This window comes from Solanum stenotomum, chromosome 9, assembly GCF_019186545.1.
Source record: "Solanum stenotomum isolate F172 chromosome 9, ASM1918654v1, whole genome shotgun sequence".
Classification (NCBI taxonomy): Eukaryota; Viridiplantae; Streptophyta; class Magnoliopsida; order Solanales; family Solanaceae; genus Solanum; species Solanum stenotomum.
Window position 1 is genome coordinate 19,858,635 of NC_064290.1, and position 14,034 is coordinate 19,872,668.

Consider the following 14,034-nt stretch of genomic DNA (forward strand, 5'->3'; position numbering starts at 1 on the left):
TTACCCGGGCCTACAACCCCCCGAGCTAGGCTTGGTCGACTCACAACACTTATATAGAGAAAATCATATACATGTATCCATTTCATCATCATTTCAATGATTATATGACCATCCGACTCATAGGACGTACATTGGACCTTCCATTTCCTAAGAATTCTATAAGTGGGCATTTTAACAAACACATGGTGGGCTATTGTTCATGTAAAGAAAATCATGTATTTCAAGAGTACTAAGTCCAACCAATTCCAAAATCCATATAAATCAGCCCACCAACAACATACATATATATAAATCAACCTTCATAATTTGATCATGGAAGCATGAAAATCATAAACATCACATAAAAATTTCGTTTCATGATAATATGTAAAATATACCATAATAGGGTGTGTAGTAGTAATTCCATACTTCAAGAGTTCATAATAACCATAAGGACCCATAACTTGAAGTAAAAATAGAGAATAAATGGTTGGACTTGTGGAAAGGAAGGTTTCCACAATCAAACCCACATACCTCAACTTTTGAGAATCCTTGATGAAGATTGGGATGGAGAATTGAAGCTTGAGATTGAGTCTTGAATTCGGAATTAGAGCTTGAGATGTTTGAATTTGGTTGAAGATCTTGGTGGAAGTTTGGAGGGGGCTTAGAGAGTGTTTTTGAGTATTTTGAAGTTAGAAACAAAATATGACTAAGTATGGGACATATCCCCTCTTTATAAAAAAAAAACGCCCCAACACTTAGCCAAATAAAAATGAGGCTTTAAAAAAAAACAGCTACTGGAAATTGCAATTCTGCCCGGACAGGTTTTACGAAAATGGCCATAACCCCTTCATCCTAACTCGGAATGAGGTGAAACCAATTGTATTGGAAAGCTAACTCGAAGGGCTTTAATTAAATAGGTAGTGTCCCTTCCAGTTCCTTGTGTGCTAAGAAATACGCCTCTTTAAAGTTGACCCTCCAAATCGCATTTTTTGCGATTTTCGAATTTTGATACGATTGCTCTAAAATTCGGGTTAGACCCATTTTCCACTCAATTTGACCCCCAGAATAAGAATATGAAGTCGAATTTCTGAAATCATGCACGGATTTTGAGATATATGGAAATTACAATTATAGGTGCTTCTGAAGCACATTTTCGGACATTTTTGGAGTCGTTTCAATGCATAAGCTATAACTTTGCCATTCTGCCTTAACACACAACCCAAACCAACTGTAGACGCATCGCAATATACAACAAACCCTTGCGTGCCTTCTGGTAAGGTCAATACTAGGCAGTAGTCAACCTCTTTTTCAATTCCTGAAATCTTTACTCACAAGTTTCAGACCATTGAAATTTCACTGTTTTCTGATTTAACTTGGTCAAATGGTATGAAATAGATGAGAACCCCTCTACGAACCTTCTATAATAGCCAGCCAAACCCAAGAAACTCCTAATATTAGTTGGAGATATAGGTCTAGGCCAATTCTGTGCTGCCTCAAATTTATTTTTTTTTTAGTATCAACTTTAATTCCCTCTCCAGACACAATGTGGCCTAAGAATGCTACAGACTCAAGCCAGAACTCACACTTAGAGAACTTTCCATACAACTCTCTATCTTTTAAAGTCTAGAGAACTATTCTAAGATGACTAGCATGGTCTTCTTCATTCCTTGAATAGCTTAGTATGCCATCACTGAAGACGATAACAAACCATATCTAAGTAAGGCTTGAATACTCTATTCATAAGGTCTATGAACGTTGCAGGTGCATTGGTTAAACCGAACGACATGACCAGAAACTCATAGTGACCATAACGGGTCCTGAATATTGTCTTCGGAATATCACATTCCCTCACTCTTAAATGATGGTAGCCAGATCTGAGATCTATCTTAGAGAAACAAGTAGCACCCTGTAACTGATCAAAAAGATAATCAATTCTCAGAAAAGGGTACTTATTCTTGATGGTAACCTTGTTCAACTGACGGTAATCTATACACATCATAAGCAATCTATCCTTCTTCCTCACAAATGGGACCGGAGCTCCCCAAGGTGAGATACTTGGTCGAATGAAACCTTTCTCTAAAAGATATTTCAACCGCTCTTTTAACTCTTTCAACTCTGCTGGTGCCATGTTATATGGCGGAATAGAGATAGGACGAGTATCTAGAAGAATGTCTATACCGAAGTTTATTTCTCTCTCAGAAGGGACTCCAGGAAGATCATCAGTAAAGACTTCTGGAAACTCTCTTACTACTGAAATTGACTGAATATAAGGTATCTCAACACTAGAGTTATTAACTCGGACTAAATGATAGACAGACCCCTTGTAAACTAACTTTCTCACCTTAAGGTACGAAATAAAACAATCCTTAGGCACTGCTGAACTGCTCTTCAACTCTATGACGGTTTCACTGGAAACTGGAACTTGACTACTCGAGTTCTACAATCTATTGATGCATAACAGACATGAAGTCAGTTCATACCTAGAATGACATCGAACTCTACCATATCTAACTTAACTAAATCAGCCATGGTACTTTTGTGATTGACGAAAATAAAACAATCATGATAGACTCTTTCTGCTAGAAAAGACTCACCATCAAGTTTAGAAACACTGAAAGCTCAAGAAGTTGCTCAGGAAGAACATCAAAATTGAAGACTTGGATCATAACAGTGACAATATCTGGCGAAACCTCTTACTCTCGGCGACTAGCGATAGCATAAAGACGATTTCCTTCTCCGCCTTCCCTTGAAGTAGATCATCTAGATGCAGCTCTATCTGGTGGAGCAACTAAAGAAGACTGGGTTCTATTGCCCCCATTACCATTACCCTGTATGCTCTTAGGACACTCTCTCATAAAATGACCGTTCTGGCCACACTTGAAAGTAACTAGTGAAGTTATCACGACACATCCCTGAGTGGCTCCTACCACACTTAGCACATGCAGGAGTCTTAGTACCCCCTTATGCCTTACTACCTTGCGAATGCACAGGCCTAGCTCTGAAGTTCTGAGAATTCTGACTATTGTACTCACATTTGTTCCTTGGTGCAGGTGCACTAGCATATGATGGAGGAGGTTCTTTCTGCTTATGTTGGAAAGAAGACCGATTCGCATTATTCTTTTGCTGCCAGGATTCATTCCCTGATGTCTTAGCCCTCTTATTCTCAAACTCGTCTCTATCCTTTAGCTGGTCCTTCTCAACTTGTTGCACATGGATCATCAGCCTTGTTATGCCCATGTCACCTATTAGCATAGCTGCCTTACTTTCCTTATCTGACAGACGAGGTAACCCAACAATGAATAAACTTTTCCTGCTCCTCAAGTCGACAACCATCTATTTGCTTCTCTTAGCTCATGGGGAAAGAAACTCCCCATGAAAGCACTCTCAAAATAGTCCAACTCACAATCGGTTACGCGCAAGCACGAGTTAAAAAGAAACTTTTTAGAGATAAAACTCTAACGCACAAAATGAGTATGAAATAAGTGAAGGAATTTCCTAAATGTTGCAAGCTCCTAATTATAGACGTGGTGCGCTTCACACCGATAACTAGGACTCTACAGATACGGCTTCATAGACTCCCTAGGACTCTTGAAATCTGGGCTCTGATACCAAGTTTTTCACGTCTCGAAGCTACACCTTAGACGTGGCCGACACTTGAGAACAATTGATGGCCCCAAGCGAACCTTTGGCCTGGCTTTCTTACTCAGCGAAAGACTTTACTCAAGATAAATACTTTTAAATTAGTACACTAAACTGCTCAATAAATAACTGAGAATGTAATAAATAACATTCACTACCAAAGTGACAACTCAAGTCTCAACTCAATTGAAAAGGAAAGTAAAGACTCATGAACTAACATCAACTAACTCTGTCTATGAAGCCCTCTAAACTCTGAGGGATGTCAGTACATGACCCCCGATCATCCTAACAACTGAAATAAGAAAGCAATAAAACAAAACATAACCAAAGGGATCCTCCAGAAAGCAAGAAGGCTCACCAACTGACTCTGAGTGCTCAACTGGATCAACGATGCGCTGGATGCTAATCCTAGTTACCTGTGTCTGCATCATAGTAAGATGCAGGTCAAATGGCATCAGTACATTGAATGTACGAGTATGAGAGGGGAATTCGAAAACAAGACATAAGTTTGAAAGGCACTGAAGAACTTACCTGGCTCAACTCAACTCAACCTAACTGAACTCATTTCAATATAAAGTAGTTTAAAAACAAGTGCAATATAAAGAAAAGTTGTTTAAAACATGATGTCAACTCTGTGTGTATGCAAAGATACATATAACTCTAAAATGTATGTAGAAATACAAATAACTATGTCTATAAAAATATAATTTATTCTGTGAGAGTTTCTCTAACCGACAACCATCACGTAAGAGCTATTGTGATGATACAGTGTTTTACCTCACGCTGCTAAGGTCGTCCTATACCTTACCGAGGGTATAGAACCTGAACTACTAAGTGGATCCACTAGTCTATGCTAAAAAGCACTAAAGGAATCATCTAAAAAGTATGACCCTTTTCTACCCATGGGGGTTATGAGTTGTCTGAACTCTCCCCCATATCGGTGTTCAATACTACTCCCAAAATATGATACTAACTCTTATGTTTAAAAACATTATTTCTGTGATTTGAGATAATTGCTCAAAAACTTAGCTCAAAGACTATCTTGGAAATCTCAGTTTCCTTTCTTGCTTAATTGTGAAAGCATTTACTCTTTTCTGAAAACTATCTCAAAGGCTCTTTGGCAATCAAAGTTTCCTTACTTGTTTAAATGTGAAAATATTTTAAACTCTTTGGGAATACATAGTCCCCATATACTTTTGAAGAAATGAACTTCAACTTTACTCTTTACTGAACTCAAAATTCAAGTCTTAAAACAAAGTTAGATCATTTGTAAAAGACTTTTGGAAGACTATATGAATTTCTCTTGACTTGACTCTTAACTGATCCTTGAATTGAATTATGGATTTAAGGATTGAGTTTGTTATATAAAAGATCTCATGATGTTTAAAAGTGTTTTTAGATAGCTAAACATGAGAAAATATCAAGAAATCATTGTCTGAAAGTTGGTCCGTGACGTGGAGATGTATTTAAAGTTTTGGTCGCAAAATCAATTTTGAGGCAGAACGGTCCGTGACCACTCCGCGACGCGAGGGGAAATTTTCAAATCTGAGGAACACCTGGTACCTAGATTTGCCCGACTTGTTCCTTCTTCGTTTTCTAGCCCCGATTCACCTAATTTCGATTCTTTTTCTCCATATATCTTTAGATTCAGGTACCCATAACATCTACGCAAGAATCTAACTCAAAGCCACTCTAATACTCAATCTTAAAACTCTCAAGAACTCCTCAATCTTATCCCAAATTCAAGAACGAAAGCAATTCAAGAATATAACTCAAGAACATCAAATTCTCAATCTTTTTAGGACGAAATTACACTAAATAAAACATGTTTGGTGTGTGGGTGAATGAACCAAACACTGTGTGAACTCACATGCCTCGTAGGAATCACCCCTTGACGAAATCCACAAGCGATTCGTGAAGATCTTGACGATTCTTGCTTCCTTTGCTCCTTTCTCCTCTTCTTTTCTCTTTTCTCAAAACCCTAACTCTTTTTCCAAAATCGTAAACTGACTATGATCAGTTTAGACCCCAATTAATTACCCAAAAATGAAATAAAATAATATGGGGTGTTACTGGTTTTTAAGTAGTCAACATTTAAAGCGTATTAAAAGATACGTGTACTTTTTTTCCTTCACTAGGATATTTTCCCACGGGATTTTTTCCTAGTAAGGTTTTAACGAGGCATATTATATATGGACATCCAAGGGGGAGTGTTATAAAATATTATAGTGTGGATGTCCATTACACCAAGAAGTTACTCTCACCCATTATCTCCATTACTTTCCTCCATTATGAAGATAACCATAACTTCCATAACCTCCAACTTTATAACCATTATTCTTGTAAAATTTCACTCCCATAAACTCCTCCATTATATTCATGTTAATGTCATGTTTATGACTAGCCTTTTTGTATGCATCTATGTTACACTATAAATAGAAGCATAAGGGTTCATAGTGTAGACACTTGAAGATTTGGTGAACACTTGAATAAGAAAAGCTCCTATCTCTTGTCTCCCTATTTCTGTTGCTATCATCTTTTATATTTCTTGTCTTATATTCTTTTTGTCTTCATCGTTATATTGTTCTTTTATTCTTAAGTTTTACAACAATATACAAATTCTCGTGCTTATATTAGCTATTTAACCCTCTTAAATTTATAAGATCTTAAATAATTGATGTCATTTAACTTATAATCTAAATATTCGTCTTTAAGATTTTCAGTCATGTTCTTTTAACTTATCAAATTTGATTAACTCTTAACGTTATACTTTTCTACTTAACTATTTTTTCAATCATAAGGTAAATTTTTTGGATTACTACTTCTATAATACACAGATCAAATAAATAGAGTGAATTATATTCCGGATAAGATGATCAAAGGAAACATTGTAATATGTTGACATCAATCTAATCTCGCAGTAAACAATTCGTCAAAATCAACCAAAAATCCCTTGATGAATTAGGCAAAAACTTAAACTACGTTTTAAAAAATAATAAAGTAGGGTTGTTCAAAATCGAACCGAAAAATATTTATTGGTTTATCAATAACGGTTAGCTGTTTTGAATTTATTTTTTGTTATCGAGTTATCTGTTCTTAACACTTTGAGTTTTTTTTCTTAACGGAACTGATAATCTGATAGTAAATTAAATAATTATATTTATACTATTTTGTATATAAAGTCTTTGACTTAGAGTCTAGTTTCCTACTTTTATTTCTGGTTGGCTTAAACTCTTGGTTATTCTACAATATAGTGTTTGCTTTTGAGCAAGATGCAATCTGTGAACTCATGTACATGGTTCATTTAGTTTGTCACCTTATTTGTAAGTGACTTTCAATGATTTTTTTTGTGTCAAATCTTAATGGTTAAGTCGATAACTGAATCGATAACAATCAATAACATATAAGCTAATATCTTAAATGGTTCTATAATGGTTTAGTATGTCTACAAACCAATAAACTTCAAAACATAACCGAACTGACCGATACACCACCCTTAACATACATACATACTTTTTAAACCAAAATGATTAAATATTAAACATTAGTAAATGAAATAAAATATGAATACACACTGGGAGGTAAAACTAGCAACAAAACTGTGCAATGACATGATTGTAACTTTAGGATATTAATTGATGATCTCTATGACTATAGTTTAAAGTATATATAATAGGGGGGAAATAGTCGTAATACTAGGCGCCGCCAGTCAAAATTTGATGGCCCTACCAACTATGACAAGTCATCAACAACCCTTTTCACTGCTTCCTCGAAACCAGACTCGTCCCATTCACTACCCTGGACCAACACAAGAAAATAACACAAAGTTGGTAACTTAAAAAACCAATCAACAAGAATTTTAAGTTTTATAAACTTATAATATAATTAATAATTAAATAAATAATTAACAATTTGAGAGAAATGATACTTTCTCCATAGCAAGTTTTTGTTTTATTTTCCCTTTTAGTCTATTTAAAATATTGTCTAATGGAGGAAAGTAATTAATTTGCTATAGGATATAATTTTCCTATTAATGTATTATAATTTAAATGGCTCGGACAAAATTGTAGGCAAGTAAGAGAACCAAAAAGTTGGAAAAATTATTCCTATAATGAAAGTGACATTTCCCTACTATTTTTCTATTTTGGAGGGCGGGGCAGTTCACAGAAGCCTGAGAGAAGCAGCAAAGTTTATTTGAAAATTGATAGTATATATTAGTATTAATTACTCCCACCGTTTAAAAAAAGAATGACCTCCTTTCCTTTTAAATTTGTTTAAAAAAGAATGACTTCGTTCTTTTTTTGGTAATATTTTAATTTCAGCTTTCCACGTAGCATGTTTAAGGCCACAAGATTAAAGGACAATTTTGTATATTTGACATAACTTTAATTTAGGACCACAAGATTCAAAAGTCTTCTTTATTTTCTTAAACTCCGTGTCAAGTTAAACTAGGTTATTCTTTGTGAAACGGAGGGAGAATAAGCTTATTGTACCAAGAAAAACATTAATTATAAGCTTACGAAATATATGGTGAGGCAGCTATAAATGTGTTCATTACAAGCAATTTAATGTATTTAAGCTATATATATATACACTAGTAGACAATATAATAAATTTAATATGTCATAGTATGTCATTAATTCATTTTAGGAGATAGAGTTACATGCGACATCTTTTCTAATGTCATGACAGTGTATAGTACTTTTTATACCATCATCATATGGAACTTAAACTCTTCTTTAATATCTTAAGAAAATTAAGGACAATATTCTATTGTTTGTCTTTTGCGTGAAGGAAGTCAAATAGGAAAAGGAGAAAATAAAAGTAATTTCATGTGAAAAATATTGGATACTAGTTTCGCACAAAAAAGCTCAAGTGATTTTCTCTTGATTACTATCGAGCTGAGGAAGATAATTGCATAATCTAGTGAATACAATTTCATAATAGCAAGAAAATATGGAGATAGAAAGAATCACACAGTTTTCTATCATGATAAAAGTAATAATAAGATAGAAATGCACAGATTTGCAAGTGATTAATAAGAGTATTGTTTTTCTTAAAAGGAATTAGTGATTGCTACTTGATTTTGTTATTTTTGGTATAGAATGATCTTGAATATATCTCAATTCTGTTAAAGAATGACAAAAGTCCCACATAGGTGGTTAATGAGATGGGTGGACTCCTTATAAGGCTTGGGCAATCCTCCTCCCTTTGAGCTAGCTTTTGGGGTGTGAGCTAGGCCTAAAAAACTTAATTTAACATGGTATCAGAGCAGGGCTTGTCTCACTCGATGTTGGGACCCCCAAAATCAAAATTGCCCACGCACCAGATGCTAAGCACTGGGCGTGAGGTGGGGTGTTAAAGAATGACAAAAGTCCCACATCGGTGGTTAATGAGATGGGTGGACTCCTTATAAGGCTTGGGCAATCCTCCTCCCTTTGAGCTAGCTTTTGGGGTGTGAGTTAGGCCTAAAAAACTTAATTTAACAAATTCCACTTTGGGTTGTCAACTGCATAGAGAAAATTCCATTTGGATAACATAAATAAGCATGATTTTATCTTAGTGAACTCTTATCTTTAGCAATTTGTTCGATGAAATAAGCTGCCTAGCTAAATAAAAAGTGAATCCAAAATTATCAAAAATAATACCTCAAATTGAGATTTTGTTCTTTACCATTATTCCTCCAATAATTCAAGCAAAAAGATATGAAGGCAATGTGTGCATGTGATTTAGTACCGTGAAGTTTACGTCCTAAGAATCCGATTGTACGTACACCTTAATATATCTAATGGTTGGGGCTCATTTAAGAGATCTTACACAAATTGTGTCAAATTCCTTAGTTAACAGTGTTGACCCTCATAATTCTTTAATAAATTGATGATTTTTAATTTTTAAAAAATCATCTATAAAAATAAAAAGATTAAGAATAACTCAAATAATAAATTGGAGTTTTGCATATTTACCACTTTGAGAAAACCATGAAGGTAAATATGACTTGACATTTCTTTAAAAATACATAGTTGAATTTTGCATGTTCACTTATATATGATTGGTCTTCATGTGATTGTCATATGTCTCAAAATTATCATACATATTTTATTATTTCGCTATTGAAAGTAAATTTATTTTTACTCACGATGAAATGTTGTTTTATTAAATTTCATTGATTATTTTCTTAGGGAAGTAAATAACATAGTATGATAGTAATATATTTTAAGAAATTGTGATTTCTTTTATTATTTTGAAAGTTAAGCTGCTAGAGTTGATTTGCATCTCATAATAAGTTTAATTATATGATCATTACATTATTTATACTAGTAAAATCATGTTAGAAGTTTTATATTTAATGAGTTTCTCTAATCATGTTTTTATTTAATTATTCTAAATTATTAATATATTTTTATAACTTTTGTGTCTTTAATTATATTATTTTACTACGTACATTGTAAATTGAAAACTTACAAATCCATATAACTTAGGCCTCTCTCCATACTAAGTTAAACGTGTAGCCTTATTCCCTCCCTTTTAAAACACTGATTTCCATATACATAAGTAGTAAACTTTATAAGGAAAAACTAATGGACGTACGTACTGTCAATATACGTAATTTAAATGGGAAAGAAAAATATGCATGTGTACCTGAATTCTAATTCTCAAAGTAATGTGAGTAACCATGGACGGCCTGGTGTTTGCTGCTACTGACTCTAAGGTTAGATCGTTTTGAGTTTTCAAGAATTCGAGTAACCGAGTGGCCAAATCCAAGACGTTGCATTCTCCTCTTACTGAAACTTGCAATTTCACTACTCTTGATTCTGATAAACTTGATTCACTTGCATTTGTTATTTCAACAGCTACTCTTTCATTTCCATCACATGAGCTAATAGCATCGGATTTCATCATGTCTTCTGGTTTCTCTAACTCTGCTTTCAGCATTTCATTCTTTTTGCTAAGTTCTTCCACTTGACCTTTCAAAGAAGTTAAGTATTCTGTTGTACTGGAAAGAACAGATGCTTTGTCCTTCTGCAGTTCAACAAACTAACTGATCAATTATATTTCAATCATCTTATTGGAACATGCATGATGAGTATTTTCGACACACGCTATATAATGGCCATACTTCCTACAATTCTGATTGTTTGGCTGATTTTGACTTGACACGGAGTTTAAGAAAGTAAAAACGTTTTTGAATCTTGTGGTCTTAAACTAAAGATATATGGATATACTAAATACCATATAATCTTGTGATCTTAAACGTGTTGTAGAAATTTATTGAAATTAAAGAGTTGATAAAAAGGAGAGAGAAACAAACTAAAAGACAAACAAAAATTGAAACAGATAGAAATTGTAATTTTTCTAACAATACGTATATATAAATCTTTTGGATTAGATGATCGACACATAGTAGATTCAAGTCTTAGTGCCACCTATTATTAATGAAGAAGAATATGTATGTGAGGAATGTTGTTGATGAAGACATATTTGAGTAATCATACCTTTGTACCAGGAGGGAGTAAAGATCTAAGTAGTTGAAAGCTATCGTTAAGCTTTTCGCGTCTTCTTCTTTCTGAAATCATATGATGAACTTGAGTGCTAGTAGGTGCACGCTGGTTCGCCTGGATTTGCTCTTGCCTTCTCATCATATTTAAATTCCTGAAGAATGTAATGGATCTTCTCAACATGTTTTCTCGACGAATTGTTCTGGATGTGCCTATTTGCACATTACTAGGACGACCTAAACCTGGTCTGAACCTTCTGAATGCAGTTGCCTTTTGATAATGATAATCTGTTGGTACATTAATATTTTCTCGCGGTTGGTGAGATGACGATGAAGAAGAAGTTGATGTCATGACAGCGAGATACGCTCTTGTCAATGCAGCATCTTCAGTTTCTACCCCCGGGAATTGAATGCTGCCTCGGAGTTGAGTTAATGTCTGATCAATAGATTGTTGCTGATGGAATGGCATGGCCGTGGCAGAAACTGGTCTTATGGTCTGCTCGGGGAAGGTATCTGTTCGGGGTGGATTGAATAAAAGCGATGAGTATTCTCCTGGGCTATCGAGAGAGAATGATGAAGATGGCGATGGCCTATTTTGATCAATATTTGTCAGCAATAATGTCTGATGATGAGCAAGTACTGATCTTGTTGAGAAGTATTCCGGAAACAAGTTTTTCATCCCCATTTCCAAATTTACCTTTATTATGTAAAATAACATAAATAAATATATTGAAATATGAATACAAATTTCATAAGAAATTATATACTCAATGGTCTTACTTGGGGGCTACAAGTCATTCCAAATTCAATTTCTCCTATGCTGCATCCCATACATATAGTTGTCTGAAGTTAATTAAAACAAAATCAGATTGAAGAAACGAGTGTATGAATCATCATGTGATAATAATGAAATTAATTAATCATGTATATATACGAACCTTTATCCCAGCTTCCTGCAACATGAATCATATATTTAAAGGTTAGCTTGAACATTTTTTTTTAAATTAAATCTAGTATTAATTAATCAGAATCAAGTGGTACGTATACGTACGTAATAGAATTGAAGCTGAACTGGATTGGATGCATGTGATTGAAGATCAGCAAACTTCAGTTCCATATAAGGAACATTGTTCTTGAAGGCCAGTCCTGGAATGCGGCTGAATGCAGGTGATCAACCAATACATATACAATTAGAACAATTATTCTCTTTAGCGTGATCAATATTTATTATCGAATTAATTACCTACCCGTTATCCATGATAAGCCATGAATGCTTATATTCTTCGAATAATCTCTGGGCAACGTCATTTTCTCCGTTGTAGATTCCACCCAAGGACATGAAAGTGCTACAAAGTAAAACGAACTCACATTAATTATATTATATGATGCATGTTTTTTGTGTAATTGAAGAAGTAGCTATAGACAACTATATGATGAAGAAGTAGTGATCTTACTTGGAAGGTTGGAAGTATTGCCAAAGGCATATGTACGAGCAACCAAATGACTCCATTATCTTTAATAGAAAGACGGCGCGGTCTCCTTCTTCAAGGAAGAAGATGGAGTCCATGGATCAGCTCCAACAAAAAAAATAACAAAGTTTCTATATATAATTAATTACTACATGAATGTTTGTTTGGTTTTCATATTTCTAGTTCTTAAGCTTTTGCATGTATGGAAAATTGAAACATATTTATGTGTTTCAAGAAAGAGCTAATAACACTTTTTGGCTACCATTCATGTTTGGTGGTAGTATACTTTTTAATTGTGGGGGAACAATTTGAAAAGTAGTTGTAGTAGTAGTACAAGGGTTGGGAGGATTGCACAAGTATGATTAAAGGAAAATGATGAAAAGGACCCCACCAATATAAAAGACTGATACTACAAGTCTGTGAGAAGAAAAGTAGTAAAGGAATAATTCTATATGAACTTGAATTTTTCAAGGGAGAAGAAAATTAGATATGGAAAAGTATGGGAAAGAAAAGAAGTAGCCAGCCAAGAGGGTGGAAAAGTAATGGTCAAAGTCCACCAAGGTGTAGATTTGAATTGAGTCAAGGGAGGATGGCAGAAAGTGACCCTTCCTAATTAATTTATTTTTCATGTATGTTTATTTTTTTGGATATATAATTGTTCTAACCTACCTTGGATCTCTCTAATCCCACAATGTCTTTTTTGTACTTAACATTCAGAAAGATCGCGCTCCATAACAAAGACAACTCCATATTCATGGTATTCGAATCTGAAATCGTTGATTAAGAATAATGGAGTATACTTACCACTCCATCATAACCCTTGTGGAAGAAAAAATCTCACTTATTTGAACATATTTTCTATCATGTTACAAACTCTATCAACTACTTGTCTCATTTTATGTGACATGCATTTTTTTTATTTCGTTAAAAAAATCACTTTATTTTATAATTGGGAACAATTTAGCTTTGAAATTATCCTTTATATTCAATGAAAGAATTTATAGTCGCGCAAATGGTAAAGCAGTATTTTAGAACACAAATTTCAAAAGATTTCTTTTTTTTCTTAAATTTTATTTCAAGTCAAATGATATCACGTAAATTACGATAAGGAAAATAGTACATATTCCCTATGATAATTGTTTTTTTTTTTGTGTTAAAAAAAAGAATGGGAAATTTCTGAATTTGAAAACAATTCAACTTAATTAAACCTTTTACATAATGTAATGAAATGTACTGTCTACGTTTCATATTAGTTGTTCATATTACAGATAATAGTTATTCTAATTTACTTGTTAGTTTATCAAATTAAGACCAAATTAATAACAGTTTTTAAATTTTATCCTTACAATTAATTTCATTTTAAAATATGAATAAATTAATAGATTTCCAAAAAAGTTTTAAAAATAAATTAGTAAAACTATTCCTTTTTAGGTAATGTAAAAAAAATTG

At 33.7% G+C, this 14,034-nt stretch overlaps 1 protein-coding gene across 1 annotated transcript; it reads right to left on the bottom strand.

The window, feature by feature from the left end:
- Positions 1–7,135: 7,135 nt before the first annotated feature.
- Positions 7,136–12,941, bottom strand: LOC125876670 (putative transcription factor bHLH041). The gene is made up of 8 exons (XM_049557889.1): positions 12,571–12,941; positions 12,364–12,462; positions 12,168–12,273; positions 12,055–12,069; positions 11,897–11,959; positions 11,115–11,813; positions 10,261–10,641; positions 7,136–7,419 (listed from the first exon to the last, which is right to left on the bottom strand). The coding sequence occupies exons 1-8, from the start codon at positions 12,681–12,683 to the stop codon at positions 7,354–7,356; spliced, it is 1,542 nt and encodes a 513-aa protein (XP_049413846.1). The 5' UTR covers positions 12,684–12,941; the 3' UTR covers positions 7,136–7,353.
- Between the last annotated feature and the right edge of the window lie 1,093 nt (positions 12,942–14,034).

Bases quoted from the DNA above. Each gene is read 5' to 3' on its own strand.
- LOC125876670 (XM_049557889.1), bottom strand. From the start codon at position 12,683: ATGGACTCCATCTTCTTCCTTGAAGAAGGAGACCGCGCCGTCTTTCTA. The intron at 11,814-11,896 runs GTAAGACCATTG...TACATAATAAAG, and splicing joins GAATGACTTGTAGCCCCCAA to GTAAATTTGGAAATGGGGAT. The intron at 10,642-11,114 runs GTATGATTACTC...GTTGAACTGCAG, and splicing joins TACTCCCTCCTGGTACAAAG to AAGGACAAAGCATCTGTTCT.